This window comes from Salmo trutta, chromosome 12 (genome assembly GCF_901001165.1).
Source record: "Salmo trutta chromosome 12, fSalTru1.1, whole genome shotgun sequence".
In the NCBI taxonomy this organism is placed as follows: domain Eukaryota; kingdom Metazoa; phylum Chordata; class Actinopteri; order Salmoniformes; family Salmonidae; genus Salmo; species Salmo trutta.
Window position 1 is genome coordinate 42,568,386 of NC_042968.1, and position 27,943 is coordinate 42,596,328.

Below are 27,943 nucleotides of genomic sequence, written 5' to 3' on the forward strand. Positions count from 1 at the left end.
TACATCTACCACCCAGGAGATAGACTAGCAGGGTAACAGCTACATCTACCACCCAGGAGAGAAACTAGCAGGGTAACAGCTACATCTACCACCCAGGAGAGAAACTAGCAGGGTAACAGCTACATCTACCACCCAGGAGAAAGACTAGCAGGGTAACAGCCACATCTACCACCCAGGAGATAAACTAGCAGGGTAACAGCTACATCAGAAGCTAGATGAATTAGCTCTGCCCAGCATGTTTCTGCAGGTGGAGAAGAGAGGCGGTGGACACATGGTTCATGATCCATAAAAACACCATCTTAGGAGAGGAGGCAGTGATGAATGTTAGGGTCCCAAATACCACCCTATTCCCTATATAGGGCTCTGGTCTAAAGTAGTGCACTATATAGGGAATAGGGTGCCATTTGGACCTTGGCTGCAGCCAGGAAGAACAATCTGCTGTAATAATAACACGGATCAGCCAGGATGAGTTACCCACTGTTACTGAGGAGAGGAGAGGAGAGGAGAGGGTGATGGTCTCATTATGCAGTATGAAAAGGTAAAACAGGAAAGCAACAGGAGGTATTTAACCATGGTTTGTAAGACCATTCTGTACTTGCCCAGAGCTCTGCGACGAGACATAACAGCTTTAGACCAGTAGACAGTTTTTCATCTAGGTATCTATATTATAGTAAACAGTCTACTCAGTGTTCAATGGTTTAATTATTTTATTACCGCTGTACCCTATTTCAGGTCTAATCATAGACTAGAAGACTCCCAAGAAAAATGGTGCAGGGTTGTCTCTCCATCCATTCTCTACCTTTAATCCTGAAGCAACATAACGTAGGGCCTCCCCCTGCCTAAATAATGGTACAGGAAATACTGGATGATTGACAGATCGGCAGAACTAATAGAGATGCCCACAAAACTAGTAGAGAGGTGTAGTCTGTGAAGAGCTGGGCTAATAAAGTACCTCTGTACTCTCTATGAGCGACAGTGCCTTGCAAAAGTATTCATCCCCCTCGGCTTTTTTCCTATTTTGTTGCATTACAAATTGTAATTTAAATTGGTTTTTATTTGGATTTCATGTAATGGACGTACACAAAATAGTCCAAAATGGTGAAGAGAAATGCAAAAAATTACTTGTTTCAATTTATTATTATTTTTTAATTATGGAAAAGTGGTACATGGATATGTATTCACCTCCCTTTGCTATGAAGTCCCTAAATAAGATCTGGTGTAACCAATTACCTTCAGAAGTCACATAATTAGTTAAATAAAGTCCACCTGAGTGCAATCTAAGTGTCACATGATCTGTCACATGATCTCAGTTCTGAAAGGCCCCAGAGTCTGCAACACCACTAAGTAAGGGGCACCACCAATCAAGCGGCACCATGAAGACCAAGGAGCACTCCAAACAGGTCAAGGGACAAAGTTGTGGAGAAGTACAGATCAGTGTTGGGTTATAAAAAAATATCAGAAACTTTGAACATCCCACGGAGCACCATTAAATCCATTATTAAAAAATGTAAAGAATATGGCACCACAACAAACCTGCCAAGAGAGGGCCGCCCACCAAAACTCACGGACCAGGTAAGGAGGGCATTAATCAGAGAGGCAACAAAGAGACCAACGATAACCCTGAAGGAGCTGCAAAGCTCCACAGCAGAGATTGGGAGTATCTGTCCATAGGACCACTTCAAGCCGTACACTCCACAGAGCTGGGCTTTATGGAAGAGTGGCCAGAAAAAAGCCATTGCTTATAGAAAAAAATAAGCAAACACTTTTGGTTTTCGCCAAAAGGCATTTGGGAGACTCCCCAAAAATATGGAAGAAGGTACTCTGGTCAGATGAGACAAAAATGTTGCTTTTTGGCCATCAAGGAAAACGCTATGTCTGGCGCAAACCCAACACCTCTCATCACCCCGAGAACACCATCCCCACAGTGAAGCATGGTGGTGGCAGCATCATGCTGTGGGGATGTTTTTCATCGGCAGGAAGTGGGAAACCGATCAGAATTGAAAGAATGATGGACGGCGCTAAATACAGGGATATTCTTGAGTTACCCGTTTCAGTCTTCCAGAGATTTGAGACTGGGATGAAGGTTCACCTTCCAGCAGGACAATGACCCTAAGCATACTGCTGAAGTAACACTTGAGTGGTTTGAGGGGAAACATTTAAATGCCTTGGAATGGCCTAGTCAAAGCCCAGAACTCAATCCAATTGCGAGTCTGTGGTATGACTTAAAGATTGCTGTACACCAGTGGAACCCATCCAAGTTGAAGGAGCTGGAGCAGTATTGCCTTGAAGAATGGGCAAACATCCCAGTGGCTAGATGTGCCAAGCTTATGTAGACATACCCCAAGAGATTTGCAGCTGTACTTGCTGCAAAAGTTGGCTCTACAAAATATTAACTTTGGTGGGGTGAATAGTTATGCACGCTCAAGTTTTTAGTTTTTTTGTCTTATTTCTTGTTTGTTTCACAATAAAAAATATTTTGCATTTTCAAAGTGGTAGGCATGTTATGTAAATCAAATGATACAAACCCTCAAAAAATCTATTTTAATTCCAGATTATAAGGCAACAAAATAGGAAAAATGCCAAGGGGGTGAATACTTTGGCAAGCCACTGTAAAATGGAATGATCTGGAACAACTACGCTGCCTCTCTCCTCACCGTGTAGAAGCCCAGGTTCCTGAGCAGGGTCTTCATTAGGATCTCAGCCAGGTGTGTGTCAGGGTTGGTACTGGGGGCTCCGTAGGAGGGGTCCAGGCCGCAGGAGGAGGAGGAGGCCAGGGCCTCGGGGGCCTCGGGGGGACAGCTGAACCCCAGGAGGGATGCTACGTGGGTGTGGTCCTGGAGTGAAGTCAGAATGATGTCCAGTTGCATCCTCTGGAAACGCAGGGTCAGAGGTCAAGGCAGGGACAGGATGAGAGATACACAGAGGTCAGCTATCTATCTATTTATTTATGGCAGCATTTTGACTTAGGAACGTTTGGAGCAGCGTTTCCCAACCTGCACTTCGTTTTGTTTGACCTGTTTTATTTTGACATTTCTTTGTATATGTCCATAAAGATGATGCTGATTCATGATTTTGACAGGCTGAGAAAAGCTGCCTGTCTGTCTGGCTCGTCCCGACACCGACACGTTCATTACTATGGGACAGCTGGAGATCCAACATTGCAAATGTCAGAGAGACAAACAGCATGGTTTATACAAATCTCCGCTGTTGAAAACTAAATGTTAGTCGAATAGAAATGTGAGATAATGTTTAGATGCTTTTTATAGTGGAGATCAAGTTTATAAATTGCCTGGCTGGGCTGATGAGACAGTGGATTGCACGGTCAGATGGAACAGAGTAAATAGGCATTTTAACATCATATATTTATCCAGTGGCAACTTGTGGAATAGACACCGGCTGGAATGCGGTTTTAACCAATCAGCATTCAGGATTAGACCCATTTGTTGTATAAAATAGCAATAAGGCACCTTGGGGGTTTGTGGTATATGGTCAATATACCACGGCTAAGGGCTGTATCCAGGCACTCCACGTTGCGTCATGGATAAAAACAGCCCATAGCCGTGGTACATTGGCCATATACCACACCCCCTCTGGCCTCGTTGATGAAATAGAACTAGGGCCTCGTTGATGAAATAAAACTAGGGCCTCGTCGAGGAAATAGAACTAGGGCCTCGTCGAGGAAATAAAACTAGGGCCTCGTCGAGGAAATAGAACTAGGGCCTCGTCGAGGAAATAGAACTAGGGCCTCGTCGATGAAATAGAACTAGGGCCTCGTTGATGAAATAGAACTAGGGCCTCGTTGATGAAATAGAACTAGGGCCTCGTTGATGAAATAGAACTAGGGCCTCGTTGATGAAATAGAACTAGGGCCTCGTTGATGAAATAGAACTAGGGCCTCGTTGATTAAATAGAACTAGGGCCTCGTTGATTAAATAAAACTAGGGCCTCATTGAGTCAACAGAACCAGGGCCTTATTGATTCAACAGAACTAGGGCCTTATTGCTTCAATAGAACTAGGGCCTTATTGCTTCAATAGAACTAGGGCCTTATTGCTTCAATAGAACTAGGGCCTTATTGCTTCAATAGAACTACGGCCTTATTGCTTCAATAGAACTAGGGCCTTATTGATTCAATAGAACTAGGGCCTTATTGCTTCAATAGAACTAGGGCCTTATTGCTTCAATAGAACTAGGGCCTTATTGCTTCAATAGAACTAGGGCCTTATTGCTTCAATAGAATAGGGCCTTATTGCTTCAATAGAACTAGGGCCTTATTGATTCAATAGAACTAGGGTCTTATTGCTTCAATAGAACTAGGGCCTTATTGCTTCAATAGAACTAGGGCCTTATTGCTTCAATAGAACTAGGGCCTTATTGCTTCAATAGAACTAGGGCCTTATTGCTTCAATAGAACTAGGGCCTTATTGCTTCAATAGAACTAGGGCCTTATTGCTTCAATAGAACTAGGGCCTTATTGCTTCAATAGAACTTGGGCCTTATTGCTTCAATAGAACTTGGGCCTTGTTGATATAGTCACAGGTAAATGGCATTGTTCAGACCAACGTGTAATACATCTATGTACTATACCTGTCCTTTAGACAGACTCTCCCATCTGTCAGGTCCCTGGGGCAGCAGGGAGTGGAGAAGCTCCATCCTCTCTCTCAGAGGAGGTAACAGCATAGTGGCCCCCACAGACAGAGTCTCAATCACAGCCTAGAGAAAACACAGAGATGGGTCAACACAACAGAGACACAGTGTTAGAGCCTGACAACACAGAGACACAACGTTAGAGCCTGACAACACAACACAGAGACACAACGTTAGAGCCTGACAACACAGAGACACAATGTTAGAGCCTGACAACACAGAGACACAGTGTTAGAGCCTGACAACACAACAGAGAGATGACAGCGTCTCAAACACAGCCTGGTTATACAGAGATGTACCACAGGCCCTAACAGACAGCTTGACTATCGATCTCACTCCCAGCCTGACAACCAAAACACACAATGAGAGGTAACAGCTTGACTATCGATCTCACTCCCAGCCTGACAACCAAAACACACAATGAGAGGAGGGAACAGCTTGACTATCGATCTCACTCCCAGCCTGACAACCAAAACACACAATGAGAGGAGGGAACAGCTTGACTATCGATCTCACTCCCAGCCTGACAACCAAAACACACAATGAGAGGAGGTAACAGCTAGACTATCGATCTCACTCCCAGCCTGACAACCTAAACACACAATGAGAGGAGGGAACAGCTTGACTATCGATCTCACTCCCAGCCTGACAACCAAAACACACAATGAGAGGAGGTAACAGCTAGACTATCGATCTCACTCCCAGCCTGACAACCAAAACACACAATGAGAGGAGGGAACAGCTTGACTATCGATCTCACTCCCAGCCTGACAACCAAAACACACAATGAGAGGAGGGAACAGCTTGACTATCGATCTCACTCCCAGCCTGACAACCAAAACACACAATGAGAGGAGGTAACAGCTAGACTATCGATCTCACTCCCAGCCTGACAACCAAAACACACAATGAGAGGAGGTAACAGCATGACTATCGATCTCACTCCCAGCCTGACAACCAAAACACACAATGAGAGGAGGGAACAGCTTGACTATCGATCTCACTCCCAGCCTGACAACCAAAGCACACAATGAGAGGAGGTAACAGCTTGACTATCGATCTCACTCCCAGCCTGACAACCAAAACACACAATGAGAGGAGGGAACAGCTTGACTATCGATCTCACTCCCAGCCTGACAACCAAAACACAGCGACACTGGGTTTGTCTCAGGGACAAACCCCAACGGGTCAGAGACCTGGCAAGTTGTCAAGTTCAGACCAGTCAGTCAACAGATTGTGCCTTGTTGCTTCACATATCCAGAGTCCATATTGTCATCTCTAGTCTGAAAGGTAATGTTGTCATGTAAGGCATGTAGAGATATTGTGTTTTGAGGGAATATAGTTCAATCTATATTGTTAACATTTGGGCTGTATACAGACACCCTTCAATGAACAGCTAATCTGGTGGTTACTGTGTGAGCCAGTGTTCACCTCTTGGATCTCATCGGGAACAGAGGAATCCATCAGTCTGAAGAGAAGGTTCCGGAGGGGGCGGGCCTGTCGCCCTAGGATACTGGTGGCCACTCCCCCAGCCAGAGCCAAAGCCAGGTGATTGGACAGCAGTCGAAGGCAGAGTTTCAGGAAGTTGTGATGCTCCCTGTAATGAAGTAGTACATCAGAGTGTTATGATATTGTATTGATAAGACAGAAAACGAAGCCCAGCAGAAAGGCAATGCAACGGTTTTCATTGATCTCAATGATTGTAGCATCAGTAAAATTCTACAGAATGTATATAGTATTTGCATGGTGTTATGGGACTGTTAACGCCTCAGATAAATATTCACCTGGGGGCGCCAGGTAGCCTAGTGGTTAGAGCGTTGGGCCAGTAACCAGCAGGTAGCCTAGTGGTTAGAGCGTTGGGCCAGTAACCAGCAGGTAGCCTAGTGGTTAGAGTGTTGGACCAGTAACCAGCAGGTAGCCTAGTGGTTAGAGCGTTGGGCCAGTAACCAGCAGGTAGCCTAGTGGTTAGAGTGTTGGGCCAGTAACCAACAGGTAGCCTAGTGGTTAGAGAGTTGGACCAGTAACCAGCAGGTAGCCTAGTGGTTAGAGCGTTGGGTCAGTAACCGAACAATTGCTGGATCAAATCCCCCGAGCTGACAAGGTAAAAATCTGTCGTTCTTTCCCCTGAACAAGGCAGTTAACCCACTGTTCCCCGGGGCGCCCGAAGACGTGGATGGCGATTAAGGCAGCCCCCCCCCCCCCCCCCACACCTCTCTGATTCAGAGGAGTTGGGTTAAATGAGGAAGACACATTTCAGTTGAAGGCATTCAGTTGTACAACTGACTAGGTATCCCCCTATCGTGTTAGCGTGGTCTTACTGGACTGTTAATGCCTCAAATGAATCGTCAGCATGGTGGAGGCTGCCGTCATTTCACATCTTCAGGACCGTCTCAATGGAATGAATGGAACACCATTAAACACATGGTTTCCATGAGCTGGACACGGTCCCAATGATTTCATTCCAGTCTTTACAGTGAGCGGTCCTCCCTGTCGGGTTCCCTCTGGTGCCTGCAGTACCAGTACCTACCTGGAGGAGGGGAAGGGGAGGGGTGGCACCTCGCTGTTGATGCCGTCACAGTAGCGCTCCAGGAAGGAACGTAGGTGGGAGAAAGTGCTTTCTTCCAGGTCCACACAGTAGGGCCTGTGCCATGCTACCACCTGTCTGTTGACCAATTAAAACACAACAATATTATCATTGTGTGTGTGTGTGTGTGTGTGTGTGTGTGTGTGTGTACAGTAGGAATAGTCCCCGTCGACCCCCTGGAGGTCTGAAGTCCAGGGTTGTCTGCAGCATGGTGCAGCAGACTCAGCGTTCCACATAGAAGCACCATGGATAGAGATGGGACTGGGATAGGGGGTGGGACTGGGATAGGGGGTTGGACTGGGATGGGGGGGTTGGACTGGGATGGGGGGGTTGGACTGGGATGGGGGGGTTGGACTGGGATGGGGGGTTGGACTGGGATAGGGGGTTGGACTGGGATAGGGGGTTGGACTGAGATGGGGGGTTGGACTGGGATGGGGGGTTGGACTGAGATGGGGGGTTGGACTGGGATGGGGGGTTGGACTGAGATGGGGGGGTTGGACTGGGATGGGGGGTTGGACTGGGATGGGGGGGTTGGACTGGGATGGGGGGGTTGGACTGAGATGGGGGGGTTGGACTGGGATAGGGGGGTTGGACTGGGATAGGGGGGTTGGACTGGGATAGGGGGGTTGGACTGGGATAGGGGGTTGGACTGGGATGGGGGGGTTGGACTGAGATGGGGGGGTTGGACTGAGATGGGGGGGTTGGACTGGGATGGGGGGGTTGGACTGGGATGGGGGGGTTGGACTGGGATGGGGGGGTTGGACTGGGATGGGGGGGTTGGACTGGGATGGGGGGGTTGGACTGGGATGGGGGGTTGGACTGGGATGGGGGTTGGACTGGGATGGGGGGGTTGGACTGGGATAGGGGGGTTGGACTGGGATAGGGGGGTTGGACTGGGATAGGGGGGTTGGACTGGGATAGGGGGGTTGGACTGGGATGGGGGGTTGGACTGGGATGGGGGGTTGGACTGGGATAGGGGGGTTGGACTGGGATGGGGGGTTGGACTGGGATGGGGGGTTGGACTGGGAAGGGGGGTTGGACTGGGATAGGGGGGTTGGACTGGGATAGGGGGGTTGGACTGGGATGGGGGGTTGGACTGGGACGGGGGGTTGGACTGGGACGGGGGGTTGGACTATGACGGGGGGTTGGACTGGGATGGGGGGTTGGACTGGGATGGGGGGGTTGGACTGGGATGGGGGGGTTGGACTGGGATGGGGGTTGGACTGGGATGGGGGGGTTGGACTGGGATAGGGGGGTTGGACTGGGATAGGGGGGTTGGACTGGGATAGGGGGGTTGGACTGGGATAGGGGGGTTGGACTGGGATGGGGGGTTGGACTGGGATGGGGGGTTGGACTGGGATAGGGGGGTTGGACTGGGATGGGGGGTTGGACTGGGATGGGGGGTTGGACTGGGAAGGGGGGTTGGACTGGGATAGGGGGGTTGGACTGGGATAGGGGGGTTGGACTGGGATGGGGGGTTGGACTGGGATGGGGGGTTGGACTGGGATAGGGGGTTGGACTGGGACGGGGGGTTGGACTGGGACGGGGGGTTGGACTATGACGGGGGGTTGGACTGGGATAGGGGGGTTGGACTGGGATAGGGGGGTTGGACTGGGATAGGGGGGTTGGACTGGGATGGGGGGTTGGACTGGGATGGGGGGTTGGACTGGGATGGGGGGGTTGGACTGGGATGGGGGGTTGGACTGGGATGGGGGGGTTGGACTGGGATGGGGGGTTGGACTGGGATGGGGGGGTTGGACTGGGATGGGGGGTTGGACTGGGATGGGGGGTTGGACTGGGATGGAGGGTTGGACTGGGATGGAGGGTTGGACTGGGATGGGGGGTTGGACTGGGATGGGGGGGTTGGACTAGGATGGGGGGTTGGACTGGGATGGGGGGGTTGGACTGGGATGGGGGGGTTGGACTGGGATGAGGGGTTGGACTGGGATAGGGGGTTGGACTCACCAATAGATCTGCCGATATACTGTTTTTACAGCGGGGAAATTAAAAAGTGACATTTTTCCACACTGAAGTCTCATACATTTCCATCCAAAATAGCATATAATGACATCATGAGAAAGCTATTTATTCAATATCGGTTATCGGTGGAAGTATTGTCTGATACCAATATGACGGTAAAAAGACCAATAACGTCTGATAATATCATGACATGCTTCCCTTCTCCTGACTCTACATGTCAGAGTGTTCTGACATGCTTCCTTCTCCTGACTCTACATGTCAGAGTGTTCTGACATGCTTCCCTTCTCCTTACTCTGCATGCTTCCTTCTCCTGACTGTACATGTCAGAGTGTTCTGTCATGCTTCCCTTCTCCTTACTCTACATGTCAGAGTGTTCTGACATGCTTCCTTCTCCTGACTCTACATGTCAGAGTGTTCTGACATGCTTCCTTCTCCTGACTCTACATGTCAGAGTGTTCTGACATGCTTCCCTTCTCCTGACTCTACATGTCAGAGTGTTCTGACACGCTTCCCTTCTCCTGACTCTACATGTCAGAGTGTTCTTACACGCTTCCTTCTCCTGACTCTACATGTCAGAGTGTTCTGACATGCTTCCTTCTCCTGACTCTACATGTCAGAGTGTTCTGACATGCTTCCCTTCTCCTGACTCTACATGTCAGAGTGTTCTGACACGCTTCCCTTCTCCTGACTCTACATGTCAGAGTGTTCTGACATGCTTCCCTTCTCCTTACTCTACATGTCAGTGTGTTCTGACATGCTTCCCTTCTCCTGACTCTACATGTCAGAGTGTTCTGACATGCTTCCCTTCTCCTGACTCTACATGTCAGAGTGTTCTGACATGCTTCCCTTCTCCTGACTCTACATGTCAGAGTGTTCTGACATGCTTCCCTTCTCCTTACTCTACACGTCAGTGTGTTCTGACATGCTTCCCTTCTCCTGACTACACGTCAGTGTGTTCCACAACGTTGTGCCCTACTGAAGGCAGACCTCAGAAGACCATGGTTCTGTACCTGTCCCTGGGCAGAGCGGTCCATGCCAGGCTGTGTGTTCAACATGCTATATTTATATACTGACCTGTCCCGGGGCATCATGTCTCTTCTACATGCTATATTTCTATACTGACCTGTCTCTGGGCATCATGTATCTTCTAAACGCTATATTTCTATACTGACCTGTCTCTGGGCATCATGTATCTTCTAAACGCTATATTTGTATACTGAGCTGTCCCTGGGCATCATGTCTCTTCTAAATGCTATATTTCTATACTGACCTGTCCCTGGGCATCATGTATCTTCTAAACGCTATATTTGTATACTGAGCTGTCCCTGGGCATCATGTCTCTTCTAAATGCTATATTTCTATACTGACCTGTCCCTGGGCATCATGTCTCTTCTAAATGCTATATTTCTATACTGACCTGTCCCTGGGCATCATGGCTCTTCTATATTTCTATACTGACCTGTCCCTGGGCATCATGTCTCTTCTAAATGCTATATTTCTATACTGACCTGTCCCTGGGCATCATGGCTCTTCTATATTTCTATACTGACCTGTCCCTGGGCATCATGTCTCTTCTATATTTCTATACTGACCTGTCCCTGGGCATCATGTCTCTTCTACATGCTATATTTCTATACTGACCTGTCCTTAGGCATCGTGTCTCTTCTAAATGCTATATTTATATACTGACCTGTCCCTGGGCATCATGTCTCTTCTATATTTCTATACCGACCTGTCCCTGGGCATCATGTCTCTTCTACATGCTATATTTCTATACTGACCTGTCCTTAGGCATCGTGTCTCTTCTAAATGCTATATTTATATACTGACCTGTCTCTGGGCATCATGTCTCTTCAATATTTCTATACTGACCTGTCCCTGGGCATCATGTCTCTTCTACATGCTATATTTCTATACTGACCTGTCCCTGGGCATCGTGTCTCTTCTAAATGCTATATTTCTATACTGACCTGTCCCTGGGCATCGTGTCTCTTCTACATGATACCTTTCTATACTGACCTGTCCCTGGGCATCATGTCTATTCTACATGCTATTATTCTATACTGACCTGTCCCTGGGCATCATGTCTCTTCTACATGCTATATTTCTATGCGTTCCGGTAGCAGGACCAACCTGTCCCTGGGCAGAGCGGTCCATGCCAGGCTGTGGGAGGTACCAGCTGAGATCTGTTGGATGACCACACCGTCCAGACCAACCACCTTCTTAGGCTTGGTGATGGGACCAGTAGAGTTACCCTGCCCACACTGACCCATGGAGTTGTTACCCCATGCATACACCTCATTGTCTAGGTGGAGGAGAGAGAGAGATGAGAGGAAAAACAGATATCAGTTGATTTAATCATCCATCATAGGAACATCTTGGGATGTTATGATGTGAGATTATTTATTTTATCTTTATTTAACTAGTCAGTTAAGAATACATTCTTATTTACAATGACAGCCTACCGGGGAACAGTGGGTTAACTGCCTTGGTCAGGGGCAGAACGACAGATTTTTACCTTGTCAGCTCAGGGATTACGATCTTGGAACCTTTCGGTTACTAGTCCAACACTCTAACCACTAGTCTACCTGCCACCCCATTAAGAAGTGAGATTAAGAAGTGAAATTAAAAAGTGAGACTAAGAAGTGAAATTGAAAAGTGAGACTAAGAAGTGAAATTGAAAAGTGAGACTAAGAAGTGAAATTAAAAAGTGAGACTAAGAAGTGAAATTGAAAAGTGAGATTAAGAAGTGAAATTAAGAAGTGAGATTAAGAAGTGAAATTAAAAAGTGAGACTAAGAAGTGAAATTGAAAAGTGAGACTAAGAAGTGAAATTAAAAAGTGAGACTAAGAAGTGAAATTGAAAAGTGAGATTAAGAAGTGAAATTAAGAAGTGAGATTAAGAAGTGAAATTAAAAAGTGAGACTAAGAAGTGAAATTGAAAAGTGAGACTAAGAAGTGAAATTAAAAAGTGAGACTAAGAAGTGAAATTAAAAAGTGAGACTAAGAAGTGAAATTAAAAAGTGAGACTAAGAAGTGAAATTGAAAAGTGAGACTAAGAAGTGAAATTGAAAAGTGAGACTAAGAAGTGAAATTAAAAAGTGAGACTAAGAAGTGAAATTAAAAAGTGAGACTAAGAAGTGAAATTAAAAAGTGAGACTAAGAAGTGAAATTAAAAAGTGAGACTAAGAAGTGAAATTGAAAAGTGAGACTAAGAAGTGAAATTAAAAAGTGAGACTAAGAAGTGAAATTGAAAAGTGAGATTAAGAAGTGAAATTAAGAAGTGAGATTAAGAAGTGAAATTAAAAAGTGAGACTAAGAAGTGAAATTGAAAAGTGAGACTAAGAAGTGAAATTAAAAAGTGAGACTAAGAAGTGAAATTAAAAAGTGAGACTAAGAAGTGAAATTAAAAAGTGAGACTAAGAAGTGAAATTAAAAAGTGAGACTAAGAAGTGAAATTGAAAAGTGAGACTAAGAAGTGAAATTAAAAAGTGAGACTAAGAAGTGAAATTAAAAAGTGAGACTAAGAAGTGAAATTAAAAAGTGAGACTAAGAAGTGAAATTAAAAAGTGAGACTAAGAAGTGAAATTAAAAAGTGAGACTAAGAAGTGAAATTAAAAAGTGAGACTAAGAAGTGAAATTGAAAAGTGAGACTAAGAAGTGAAATTAAAAAGTGAGACTAAGAAGTGAAATTGAAAAGTGAGACTAAGAAGTGAAATTAAAAGTGAGACTAAGAAGTGAAATTAAAAAGTGAGACTAAGAAGTGAAATTGAAAAGTGAGACTAAGAAGGGAAATTGAAAAGTGAGATTAAGAAGTGGTGAAATGTGTACTTGCATTGTATGGGGTCATAAGAATCTCCCCTTTTAGAAACAAGAGAATATATGACTTATCCTGTTTGAACTTCACAGATAAACAAGAGAATCTCTAGTAAACAGTTGAAACAGGATAAGTCAATACTAGCCCATATCTAGCTCTCTCCTGGTACGGTGTTTAACTGGTGGTTAAAGGCTGCTGTTTTACTGTGCTCTGGGCTGGTGGTTACTGCTGCTGTTTTACTGTGGCCTGGGCTGGGCTGGTGGTTACTGCTGCTGTTTTACTGTGGCCTGGGCTGGGCTGGTGGTTACTGCTGCTGTTTTACTGTGGCCTGGCCTGGGCTGGTGGTTACTGCTGCTGTTTTACTGTGGCCTGGGCTGGGCTGGTGGTTACTGCTGCTGTTTTACTGTGGCCTGGCCTGGGCTGGTGGTTACTGCTGCTGTTTTACTGTGGCCTGGCCTGGGCTGGTGGTTACTGCTGCTGTTTTACTGTGGCCTGGGCTGGGCTGGTGGTTACTGCTGCTGTTTTACTGTGGCCTGGGCTGGGCTGGTGGTTACTGCTGCTGTTTTACTGTGGCCTGGCCTGGGCTGGTGGTTACTGCTGCTGCCTGCCTGTGCTGGCGTCGGTTAGAATCCAGCCATCGTCTGTCTAGTAAACTATCCTCCTTATTGTCCTGTCTCTCTGCTCTGTCTCTGTCCAATAAACTGGACAAATAACCCTATATTGCCTGGGGTGGTCTAGTGGTCTAAACTACTGGCTCTCTCTTTCAGCACTCTCTCTACTACCTTCCACCTCTGTCTCGCTCTAAACAATAAACATGCAAAATTCTTACATCATAGATTTAAAATAATCATCTTTTTTAAAAAGGGTTGTTTTACCGTGTGAGAGAGCTAGACAGTGGCTGTCTCCTATGGACAGGTCTACCACCCTGGTCGCTGTCAACTCCTCAACCAGCTTGGGTCTCAGAGCAGTGGCTTCAGAGGAGCCACAGCCCAGGCAGGCCCCGCAGCCCCAGGCATACACCTGGAACACAGGACAACACAGGACCAGTTACTACAACACAGGACCAGTTACTACAACACAGGACCAGTTACTACAACACAGGACCAGTTACTACAACACAGGACAACACAGGACCAGTTACTACAACACAGGACCAGTTACTACAACACAGGACCAGTTACTACAACACAGGACAACACAGGACCAGTTACTACAACACAGGACAACACAGGACCAGTTACTACAACACAGGACAACACAGGACCAGTTACTACAACACAGGACCAGTTACTACAACACAGGACCAGTTACTACAACACAGGACCAGTTACTACAACACAGGACAACACAGGACCAGTTACTACAACACAGGACAACACAGGACCAATTACTACAACACAGGACAACACAGGACCAGTTACTACAACACAGGACCAGTTACTACAACACAGGACAACACAGGACCAGTTACTACAACATAGGACCAGTTACTACAACATAGGACCAGTTACTACAACATAGGACCAGTTACTACAACACAGGACAACACAGGACCAGTTACTACAACACAGGACAACACAGGACCAGTTACTACAACACAGGACAAGATAAGACCAGTTACTACAACACAGGACCAGTTACTACAACACAGGACAACACAAGACCAGCTACTACAACACAGGACAACACCAGTTACTACAACACAGGACAACACAAGACCAGTTACTACAACACAGGACAACACAAGGCCAGTTACTACAACACATGACAACACAGGACCAGTTACTATAACACAGGACCAGTTACTATAACACAGGACCAGTTACTACAACACAGGACCAGTTACTACAACACAGGACAACACAAGACTAGTTACTACAACACAGGACAACACCAGTTACTACAACACAGGACAACACAAGGCAAGTTACTACAACACAGGACAACACAGGACCAGTTACTACAACACATGACAACACATGACCAGTTACTATAACACAGGACCAGTTACTACAACACAGGACAACACAGGACCAGTTACTACAACACATGACAACACAGGACCAGTTACTACAACGCAGGACCAGTTACTACAACACAGGACCAGTTACTACAACACAGGACCAGTTACTACAACACAGGACAACATAGGACCAGTTACTACAACACAGGACCAGTTACTACTACACAGGACAACACAGGACCAGTTACTACAACACAGGACCAGTTACTACAACACAGGACAACACAGGACCAATTACTACAACACAGGACAACACAGGACCAGTTTCTACAACACATGACAACACAGGACCAGTTACTACAACACAGGACCAGTTACTACAACACAGGACCAGTTACTACAACACAGGACCAGTTACTACAACACAGGACCAGTTACTACAACACAGGACCAGTTACTACAACACAGGACAACACAGGACCAGTTACTACAACACAGGACCAGTTACTACAACACAGGACCAGTTACTACAACACAGGACCAGTTACTACAACACAGGACCAGTTACTACAACACAGGACCAGTTACTACAACACAGGACCAGTTACTACAACACAGGACCAGTTACTACAACACAGGACAACATAGGACCAGTTACTACAACACAGGACCAGTTACTACAACACAGGACAACATAGGACCAGTTACTACAACACAGGACCAGTTACTACAACACAGGACCAGTTACTACAACACAGGACCAGTTACTACAACACAGGACCAGTTACTACAACACAGGACCAGTTACTACAACATAGGACCAGTTACTACAACATAGGACCAGTTAAACCAACATAGGACCAGTTACTACAACACAGGACAACACAGGACCAGTTACTACAACACAGGACCAGTTACTACAACACAGGACCAGTTACTACAACACAGGACCAGTTACTACAACATAGGACCAGTTACTACAACATAGGACCAGTTACTACAACATAGGACCAGTTACTACAACACAGGACAACACAGGACCAGTTACTACAACACAGGACCAGTTACTACAACACAGGACCAGTTACTACAACACAGGACCAGTTACTACAACATAGGACCAGTTACTACAACATAGGACCAGTTAAACCAACATAGGACCAGTTACTACAACACAGGACAACATAGGACCAGTTACTACAACACAGGACCAGTTACTACAACACAGGACCAGTTACTACAACACAGGACCAGTTACTACAACATAGGACCAGTTACTACAACATAGGACCAGTTACTACAACATAGGACCAGTTACTACAACACAGGACAACACAGGACCAGTTACTACAACACAGGACCAGTTACTACAACACAGGACCAGTTACTACAACACAGGACAACACAGGACCAGTTACTACAACACAGGACCAGTTACTACAACACAGGACAACATAGGACCAGTTACTACAACATAGGACAACACAGGACCAGTTACTACAACACAGGACCAGTTACTACAACACAGGACAACATAGGACCAGTTACTACAACACATGACAACATAGGACCAGTTACTACAACACAGGACCAGTTACTACAACACAGGACCAGTTACTACAACACAGGACAACATAGGACCAGTTACTACAACACAGAACCAGTTACTACAACACAGGACCAGTTACTACAACACAGGACCAGTTACTACAACACAGGACAACATAGGACCAGTTACTACAACACAGGACCAGTTACTACAACACAGGACAACATAGGACCAGTTACTACAACACAGGACCAGTTACTACAACATAGGACCAGTTACTACAACACAGGACCAGTTACTACAACACAGGACCAGGTACTACAACACAGGACCAGTTACTACAACATAGGACCAGTTACTACAACATAGGACCAGTTACTACAACACAGGACCAGTTACTACAACACAGGACAACACAGGACCAGTTACTACAACACAGGACCAGTTACTACAACACAGGACAACACAGGACCAGTTACTACAACACAGGACAACACAGGACCAGTTACTACAACACAGGACCAGTTACTACAACACAGGACAACATAGGACCAGTTACTACAACACATGACAACATAGGACCAGTTACTACAACACAGGACCAGTTACTACAACACAGGACCAGTTACTACAACACAGGACAACATAGGACCAGTTACTACAACACAGAACCAGTTACTACAACACAGGACCAGTTACTACAACACAGGACCAGTTACTACAACACAGGACAACACAGGACCAGTTACTACTACACAGGACAACACAGGACCAGTTACTACAACACAGGACCAGTTACTACAACACAGGACAACACAGGACCAGTTACTACAACACAGGACAACACAGGACCAGTTACTACAACACAGGACCAGTTACTACAACACAGGACAACACAGGACCAGTTACTACAACACAGGACCAGTTACTACAACACATGACAACATAGGACCAGTTACTACAACACAGGACCAGTTACTACAACACAGGACCAGTTACTACAACACAGGACCAGTTACTACAACACAGGACCAGTTACTACAACACAGGACCAGTTACTACAACACAGGACAACATAGGACCAGTTACTACAACACAGGACAAGTTACTACAACACAGGACCAGTTACTACAACACAGGACCAGTTACTACAACACATGACAACATAGGACCAGTTACTACAACACAGGACCAGTTACTACAACACAGGACAACACAGGACCAGTTACTACAACACAGGACCAGTTACTACAACACAGGACCAGTTACTACAACACAGGACCAGTTACTACAACACAGGACCAGTTACTACAACACAGGACCAGTTACTACAACATAGGACCAGTTACTACAACACAGGACAACACAGGACCAGTTACTACAACATAGGACCAGTTACTACAACACAGGACAACACAGGACCAGTTACTACAACACAGGACCAGTTACTACAACACAGGACCAGTTACTACAACACAGGACAACATAGGACCAGTTACTACAACACAGGACCAGTTACTACAACACAGGACCAGTTACTACAACACAGGACCAGTTACTACAACACAGGACAACACAGGACCAGTTACTACAACACAGGACCAGTTACTACAACACAGGACCAGTTACTACAACACAGGTCAACATAGGACGAGTTACTACAACACAGGACCAGTTACTACAACACAGGACAACATAGGACCAGTTACTACAACACAGGACCAGTTACTACAACACAGGACCAGTTACTACAACACAGGACCAGTTACTACAACACAGGACCAGTTACTACAACATAGGACCAGTTACTACAACACAGGACAACACAGGACCAGTTACTACAACACAGGACCAGTTACTACAACACAGGACCAGTTACTACAACACAGGACCAGTTACTACAACACAGGACCAGTTACTACAACACAGGACAACACAGGACCAGTTACTACAACACAGGACAACACAGGACCAGTTACTACAACATAGGACAACACAGGACCAGTTACTACAACACAGGACCAGTTACTACAACACAGGACCAGTTACTACAACACAGGACCAGTTACTACAACACAGGACAACACAGGACCAGTTACTACAACACAGGACAACATAGGACCAGTTACTACAACTGGATTAAAGGGTCTGCAGATATAAAGTAGCCTGGTCCCAGATCTGTTTGTACGGTCTTGCCAACTCCTATGTTATTGCCATGTCAAATATATCTGGAACCAGACATTGCAACAGGAAGTTACTTGCAGACAGTATCAATAGAACAATGAGACAGATATTTCACTGCATGTATAAATGTGAAGCAGCTGCTTGGCGTTTCCACTCACTATGGTAGTGACAGGAAGACCACTGGCTGGCAGTGGGAGAAGATGGAACAAGATGGATTTTGGCAGACATTCTGCTCATTTTCTCATCGATTAAACATTTGATGTCAATACAGTTCTGTTCCCAAAACTAAAATATGTTATGAACAGATTTCATAGACTTTACCCTTTGCAAAAGTTTTTTTTTAATCGCGTTGTTTAGAAGGACTGAAAGGCAAATTGAGTTATTGCACAAATGCACTTTACAGAGGTGTGCGCTAAAGGAAATAATTATGCAGATGCATGATAGAATGAGCCAATAGAATCTCCCTATCTCGTGATTGTCTCTGCCCACCTCCTTGCTTGTTCTGCCCACTATGACTCGTTTGTTCCCATTGGAAACGACAGGCTGTGGTTTAGTTGTAAAAATCTTTGATAGTATTGTCAGTTGGACTAAAGGGAACTGTATGTAAACATATAAAAACATCTTGTGATAAGTACTTATTTTAACATCCTGGTTACAGTCACACAGTGAGCAACATAATGTGAATAACAGAAGTTGTGTTTCTTACTATGACCAGACTGTCACGTTCTGACCAGTAATAGGGGTTATTTGTTATTGTAGTTTGGTCAGGACGTGGCAGGGGGTATTTGTTTATATATGGTTTGGGGGTTATGTGTATGTAGAGGGGTATTGTATTTATGTGTTCCGGGGTTTTTGGTGTATGTTCTTGCTTTGGTATTCTAGGTTGTGTATTTCTTTGTTGGCCTGGTGTGGCTCTCAATCAGGAACAGCTGTACATTGTTGTTTCTGATTGAGAGTCATACTTAGGGAGCTTGTTTTCACTTGTCTCGTTGTGGGTAGTTGTTTTTTGCATTGCTTTTGTGTATAGCCTGCGAAACTGTTGGACTGTCGTTCTTTGTTCATTGTTTTTTCGTGTTCACTTTATAAATAAAATATGATGAGCACGCAACCCGCTGCGCCTTGGTCTAATCCATTCGACAGCCGTTACACAGACACACAGTACCAGAGATCATTGCTACTGGAAATATAAAATAAGTGAAAACATCAACACTCCACACAACCAGGGAGAGATTATATGAACAAAACAGTCTTCTGTCTATTCACAAATGAAAGAATTCCTTGAATCGTTGACTAGCAGAATTCCAAGATCAAACCCGCTATAGCTCCCAAGCCACACCCAGTGTTTTTATCCCCATGGCATCGTCTGTCGTTGTTGTTGTTGTGAACCATCCCTGTGCAAAACAGTTCATTTAACTTGTATATAACCAGGATACCATCCCTCCCTTGAAGTTAAAAAAAACTATTTTTACAAGAGACAACTGAAAATGAGTTCCCTGAAAGATTAAGTTGCAAATGTTCCAGATTCCTCCCTCCTGTTTGTAAAGTGTAAAACAGTCAGTAAACAGTCAGTCGTACCTGTCCAGTGGAGGTTAGGGCCAGGGAGGACTGGCTTCCAGCACACACTTTCCTTATGAACATCCCCTGCAAGGCCTCCACTACTTTGGGTTTATAGACACGGTTTGTATCTCCATGACCCAGTTTCCCTGCAGACAAATTACACATTTAGAGACATTTACAGATATATTACCAATCATATTATTGATGTTAAACCCATTCTTCAATATGAAGACAGAATTACACAATTCATTATATTTATTGATTTATATTGGCTTTTATATTTCCATATATATGTCGACATTTAAGGGATATATTGATAGTTTAAACATAATGACGTTAACATGAAAACATCCGATGGATTCCAGTCTTGCGTCCGGAGCCTTCACCCACCATTGTCTCCCCCTCCGAAGGACCACACGGTGCGGCCATCTTTTGACAAAGCTATGGTGTGAGAACTCCCACAAGACACCTCTCCTACGTTGCTGATGTCTTTAACCAGAGTAGGAATGTTTCTGCTGTTGCTGTCTCCGTGACCTGCACACCAAAACACAGAGGAGAGATATGTCAAGACACCAGACAGAGGAGAAATATATTATCAACCAGACAGAGGAGAAATATATTATCAACCAGACAGAGGAGAAATATATTATCAACCAGACAGAGGAGAAATATATTATCAACCAGACAGAGGAGAAATATATTATCAACCAGACAGAGGAGAAATATATTATCAACCAGACAGAGGAGAAATATATTACCAACCAGACACGAAATAAATATATTATCAACCAGACAGAGGAGAAATATATTACCAACCAGACAGAGGATAAATATATTATCAACCAGACAGAGGAGAAATATATTATCAACCAGACAGAGGAGAAATATATTATCAACCAGACAGAGGAGAAATATATTACCAACCAGACAGAGGAGAAATATATTATCAACCAGAAAGAGGAGAAATATATTACCAACCAGACAGAGGAGAAATATATTATCAACCAGACAGAGGAGAAATATATTATCAACCAGACAGAGGAGAAATATATTATCAACCAGACAGAGGAGAAATATATTATCAACCAGAAAGAGGAGAAATATATTATCAACCAGACAGAGGAGAAATATATTATCAACACAGTGTTCGCTGCTTCCTGCGCTTCTTTCCGCCACACAACAGACAAGCCGTTACAGAATCCCGCACCACAAAGAGCATGGAATCAGCGGGAGCAGCGGGCACTCCACTACCCTCGATGGAGGAACGTGTCCTTCATAATACATCGGTCCTGCATCGCATCGGATCCGCCATGGACCAGATGATGGAGAGGATGGACCGATGGGAGAGGAGTGGTATCCTCTCTCCACCTTCACCCCCCCCCCCGATACAACCATCTCCTCCTCCTACGACGTCTGGCTCTGGCGCGCTTCGCCTGGCACTCCCGAGGGAGTACGATGGGACGGCGGCTGGGTGCAAGGGGTTTCTTCTCCAGTTAGAGTTGTACCTGGCCACCGTCAGACCTGCTCCTACAGGAGAAGAGAGCGTGAGTGTCCTCGTTTCCTGCCTGACGGGCCGAGCTCTGGAGTGGGCTAATGCGGTCTGGAATGCTCCAGACTCGGCGAGGGACCACTACCCAGAGTTCACCCGCCGCTTTCGGGCTGTTTTCGACCACCCCCCCCGAAGGTAGAGCGGCGGGTGAACGGCTGTTCCACCTCAGGCAGGAGACGAGGAGCGCTCAAGACTTCGCGCTGGAGTTTAGGACCTTGGCTGCTGGAGCGGGGTGGAATGACAGGGCCCTCATAGACCACTACCGGTGTAGTCTCCGGGCGGACGTCCGCAGGGAGCTGGCCTGTAGGGACACCAATCTATCCCTGGACGAACTCATTGATATGTCCATACGGTTGGACAATTTGCTGGCTGCCCGCGGGCATTCGGAGAGGGTCCTGCCCGTTCCACCCCCGTGCACCCCCGCCCCTACCCCTATGGAGGTAGGGGGGGCTGTGCCAAGGGGCACCGGAGGAGGTGGCTCCTCCTGCACCAGCTGTGATGGGAGAGGACACACGGCCGACCGGTGCTGGAGGAGCCAGTCTGGGAGTCGAGAAGGCAGGCAGAACACTTCTCGGTCAACTCAGGTGAGTCAGCACCAGATTCGCCCAGAACCCCCTGTTGGTCATGTGTTTTTGCCTGTTTCATTTTCAATTTTTTTTCCCTCTTCCCAGCATAGGGCGCTAGTCGATTCAGGCGCAGCTGGGAACTTTATGGACCGTGGACTTGCCATTAAGCTGGGCATTCCACGGGTGCCGATAGATTCCCCCTTCCCCGTGCACTCCTTAGATAGCCGACCATTAGGGTCAGGGCTAGTCAGGGAGTCTACGGTGCCGCTGGACATGGTAACGCTGGGGAATCATAAGGAAAGCATTAACTTTTTTCTTATTGATTCACCTGCGTTTCCGGTGGTGCTGGGGGTCCCCTGGCTGGCTGGTCACAATCCCCTCATTTCGTGGAAACAGGGGGTTCTCCATGGGTGGTCGGAGGAGTGTTCAGGGAGGTGTCTAGGAGTTTCCATAGGTGCCACGTCGGTGGAGAGTCCAGACCAGGTGTCCACCATGCGCATTCCCCCTGAATACGCCGATTTGGCGATCGCTTTTTGTAAAAAGAGAGCGACTAAATTACCACCTCATCGACAAGGGGATTGTGCGATAGATCTCCAGGTTAACGCTGCGCTTCCCAGGAGTCACGTGTACCCCTTGTCACAAGAGGAGACGGAGACATACGGAGACATACGTCACGGAATCCTTGGGACAGGGGTACATTCGGCCCTCCATCTCACCCGCTTCCTCGAGTTTCTTTTTTGTGAAGAAAAAGGAGGGAGGTCTGCGTCCGTGCATTGATTATAGAGGTCTAAACGCGATCACGGTGGGGTTTAGTTACCCACTACCTCTTATCGCTACGGCGGTGGAATCATTTCACGGAGCACAGTTCTTCACAAAATTGGATCTCAGGAGCGCGTATAACCTGGTGCGTATCAAGAAGGGAGATGAGTGGAAAACCGCCTTTAGTACCACATCAGGCCATTATGAGTACCTCGTCATGCCGTATGGGTTGAAAAATGCTCCAGCCGTCTTTCAATCCTTTGTTGACGAGATTCTCAGGGACCTGCACGGGCAAGGCGTGATTGTCTATATCGATGACATTCTGATATATTCCGCCACCCGCTCCGCGCATGTGTCCCTGGTACGCAAGGTGCTTGGTAGACTGCTGGAGCATGACCTATACGTTAAGGCTGAGAAGTGTGAGTTTTTCAAACGAGCCGTCTCCTTTCTGGGTTATCGCATTTCCACCACGGGGGTGGTGATGGAGTGTGACCGCGTTAAGGCTGTGCGTAATTGGCCGACTCCAACCACGGTGAAGGAAGTGCAGCGGTTCTTGGGCTTTGCCAACTACTACCGGAGGTTTATCCGGGGGTTTGGCCAGGTAGCGGCTCCCATTACCTCACTGCTGAAGGGGGGGCCGGCACGTTTGAGATGGTCGACGGAGGCGGACGGAGCCTTCAAGAAGTTGAAGACACTGTTCACCGACGCGCCCGTGTTGGCGCACCCGGACCCGTCTTTAGCGTTCGTAGTAGAGGTGGACGCATCCGAGGCTGGGGTGGGTGCCGTGCTATCACAGCGCTCGGGTGCGCCACCGAAACTCCGCCCCTGCGCTTTCTTCTCAAGGAAGCTCAGTTCGGCGGAGCGTAACTACGATGTGGGGGACAGGGAGTTGCTAGCGGTAGTCAAAGCCTTGAGGGTGTGGCGACACTGGCTTGAGGGGGCTAAGCACCCCTTTCTCATCTGGACCGACCACCGAAACCTGGAGTACATCCGGGCAGCGAGGAGACTGAATCCACGTCAGGCAAGGTGGGCCATGTTCTTCGCCCGGTTTAGGTTTACCATCTCATATAGACCGGGTTCCCTTAATACTAAAGCCGACGCGCTGTCCCGTCTGTATGACACGGATGACCGACCCATCGATCCAACTCCCATCATTCCAGCGTCTAGGCTGGTGGCACCAGTAGTGTGGGAGGTGGATGCGGACATCGAGCGGGCACTGGTGTTGGAACCTGCGCCTGCGCAGGTGCCCGTGGGGCGCATGTATGTGCCGCTCGATGTTCGCGATCGGTTGATTCTGTGGGCGCACACGCTACCTGCGGCGGGTCATCCTGGTGTAGAGAGGACAGTGCGGAGTCTAAGGGGGAAGTATTGGTGGCCCACCTTGGCTAAGGACGTGAGGTCATATGTCTCTTCCTGTTCGGTGTGTGCCCAGAGTAAGGCTCCTAGGCATTTACCGAGAGGGAAGTTACAGCCCCTCCCCGTTCCACAACGGCCATGGTCGCACCTGTCTATCGACTTCCTGACAGATCTTCCCCCCTCTCAGGGGAACACTGCGATTCTGGTGGTTGTGGATCGGTTTTCTTAGTCCTGCCGTCTCCTCCCCTTGCCCGGTCTCCCTACGGCCCTGCAGACTGCGGAGGCCCTATTTACCCACGTCTTCCGGCACTACGGGGTGCCGGAGGATATTGTCTCTGATCGGGGTTCCCAGTTCACATCCAGGGTCTGGAAGGCGTTTATGGAGCGGCTGGGGGTCTCGGTCAGTTTAACCTCCGGTTATCACCCCGAGAGCAATGGGCAGGCGGAGAGGGTGAACCAGGAGGTGGGCAGGTTCCTGAGGTCGTATTGCCGGGACCGGCCAGGGGAGTGGGCGAGGTATATTCCCTGGGCAGAGTTAGCCCAGAACTCACTTCGCCACTCCTCTACTAACATGTCACCCTTCCAGTGTGTGTTAGGGTACCAGCCGGTCCTGGCCCCATGGCACCAGAGCCAGACCAAGGCTCCTGCGGTGGAGGACTGGGTTCAGCACTCCAAGGAGACCTGGAAAGCAGTACAGGACTCACTGAAGGAGGCCAGTGCTATGCAGAAAAGGAGTGCTGACCGCCACCGCAGTGAGGCGCCGGTGTTCGCACCGGGTGACAGGGTCTGGCTCTCGACCCGGAACCTGTCCCTCCGCGTGCCCTGCCGGAAGCTGGGGCCGCAGTGTGTGGGGCCCTTCAAAGTCCTGAGGAGGATAAACGAGGTGTGTTATCGGTTGCAACTCCCTTCCTATTACCGTATTAACCCCTTGTTTCATGTGTCTCTCCTCAGGCCGGTGGTGGCTGGTCCCCTACAAGAAGATGAGGTGCCGGAGGTCCCTCCACCCCCCCTGGACATCGGGGGGTCCCCGGCGTACAGCGTAAGGGCCATTCTGGACTCGAGATGCCGGGCGGGGGGCCTGCAGTACCTCGTGGACTGGGAGGGGTACGGTCCGGAGGAGAGGTGCTGGGTGCCGGCGGAGGACGTCTTGGACCCATCCATGTTGAAGGAGTTCCACCGCCTCCGTCCGGATCGCCCTGCACCTCGTCCTCCGGGTCGGCCTCGAGGCCGGTGTCGGCGCGCTGCAGGAGCCGCGCGTCAGGAGGGGGGTACTGTCACGATTCCTACCGACGGTGGCGCCCCCTCCTGCTCGGGTGGCGCTCGGCGGTCGTCGTCACCGGCCTATTAGCTACCACCGATTCCCTATTTGTTTTTCCCTTTTTTTATGTTTTCTCACCTGCCCTGAGTTAGTCATTAAGAGGGCCATTTAGTTCAGCTGGCCCGCTCGACTGCGTTTTGTTCGACTGTGCTTGTCGAGTGTATTTTCCCTGTTGTTGGGAAACCTTTTATTTTGTGCTTGTGGTTTATTAAAATTACCACACAGTGTTCGCTGCTTCCTGCGCTTCTTTCCGCCACACAACAGACAAGCCGTTACACAACCAGACAGAGGAGAAATATATTATCAACCAGACAGAGAGAAATATATTATCAACCAGACAGAGGAGAAATATATTATCAACCAGACAGAGAGGAAAATATTATCAACCAGACAGAGAAATATATTATCAAGCAGACAGAGGAGAAATATATTATCAACCAGACAGAGGAGAAATATATTATCAACCCGACAGAGGAGAAATATATTATCAACCAGACAGAGCATAAATATATTATCAACCAGACAGAGGAGAAATATATTATCAACCAGACAGAGGAGAAATATATTATCAACCAGACAGAGGAGAAATATATTATCAACCAGACAGAGGAGAAATATATTATCAACCAGACAGAGGAGAAATATATTATCAACCAGACAGAGAGAAATATATTATCAAGCAGACAGAGGAGAAATATATTATCAACCAGACAGAGGAGAAATATATTATCAAGCAGACAGAGGAGAAATATAATAATGTTCAGTGTTAATAATGTTCAGTGTTAATAATGTTCAGTGTTAATAATGTTCAGTGTTAATAATGTTCATAAAGTTCAGTGATAATAATGTTCATAATGTTCAGTGTTAAAATGTTCAGTGTTAATAATGTTCATAATGTTCAGTGTTAATAATGTTCATAATGTTCAGTGTTAATAACGTTCAATGTTAATAATGTTCAGTGTTAATAAAGTTCAGTGTTAATAATGTTCATAATGTTCAGTGTTAATAGTGTTGAGTGTTAATAATGTTCAGTGTTCATAATGTTCAGTGTTCATAATGTTCATAAAGTTCAGCGATAATAAAGTTCATAATGTTCAGTGTTAATAATGTTCAGTGTTAATAATGTTCAGTGTTAATAATGTTCATAATGTTCAGTGTTAATAATGTTCATAATGTTCAGTGATAATAATGTTCATAATGTTCAGTGTTAATAATGTTCATAAAGTTCAGTGATAATAATGTTAATAATGTTCAGTGTTAATAATGTTCAGTGTTAATAATGTTCATAATATTCAGTGTTAATAATGTTCATTATGTTCAGTGTTAATGTTGAGAGTTAATAGTGTTCAGTGTTAATAATGTTCAGAGTGTTAATAATGTTCATAGTGTTCAGTGTTAATAATGTTCATAATGTTCAGTGTTAATAATGTTCAGTGTTCATAATGTTCAGTGTTAATAATGTTCAGAGTTAGTGTTCAGTGTTAATAATGTTCATAGTGTTCAGTGTTAATAATGTTCATCATGTTCAGTGTTAATAATGTTCATCATGTTCAGTGTTAATGTTCAGTGTTCATAATGTTCAGTGTTCATAATGTTCATAATGTTCAGAGTTAATAGTGTTCAGTGTTAATAAAGTTCAGTGTTCATAATGTTCAGTGTTCATAATGTTCAGTGTTCATAATGTTCATCATGTTCAGTGTTAATAATGTTCATCATGTTCAGTGTTAATGTTCAGTGTTCATAATGTTCAGTGTTCATAATGTTCATAATGTTCAGAGTTAATAGTGTTCAGTGTTAATAAAGTTCAGTGTTCATAATGTTCAGTGTTCATAATGTTCAGTGTTCATAATGTTCATAATGTTCAGTGTTAATAATGTTCAGTGTTAATAATGTTCAGAGTGGTAATAATGTTCAGAGTGGTGATAATGTTCAGAGTTAATAATGTTCAGAGTTAATAATGTTCAGTGGTAATAATGTTCAGTGGTAATAATGTTCAGAGTGGTAATAATGTTCAGAGTGTTGATAATGTTCAGTGTTAATAATGTTCAGTGTTAATAATGTTCAGTGTTAATAAAGTTCAGTGTTCATAATGTTCATAATGTTCAGTGTTAATAAT

The 27,943-nt window shown here is 46.3% G+C and overlaps 1 protein-coding gene across 1 annotated transcript in view; it reads right to left on the reverse strand.

Annotated features, from left to right (window-relative positions):
* The window catches only part of LOC115203574 (probable E3 ubiquitin-protein ligase HERC1), a gene marked incomplete at its 3' end in the record, with an annotated part of 67,911 nt that overhangs the window by 17,341 nt on the left and 22,627 nt on the right, over nucleotides 1–27,943 (reverse strand). The window contains 8 exon segments of the mRNA XM_029768357.1: nucleotides 2,655–2,870; nucleotides 4,587–4,712; nucleotides 6,078–6,243; nucleotides 7,174–7,308; nucleotides 11,344–11,515; nucleotides 13,902–14,046; nucleotides 20,298–20,425; nucleotides 20,670–20,813. Of these exon segments, the coding sequence (XP_029624217.1) occupies nucleotides 2,655–2,870; nucleotides 4,587–4,712; nucleotides 6,078–6,243; nucleotides 7,174–7,308; nucleotides 11,344–11,515; nucleotides 13,902–14,046; nucleotides 20,298–20,425; nucleotides 20,670–20,813 (1,232 nt within the window).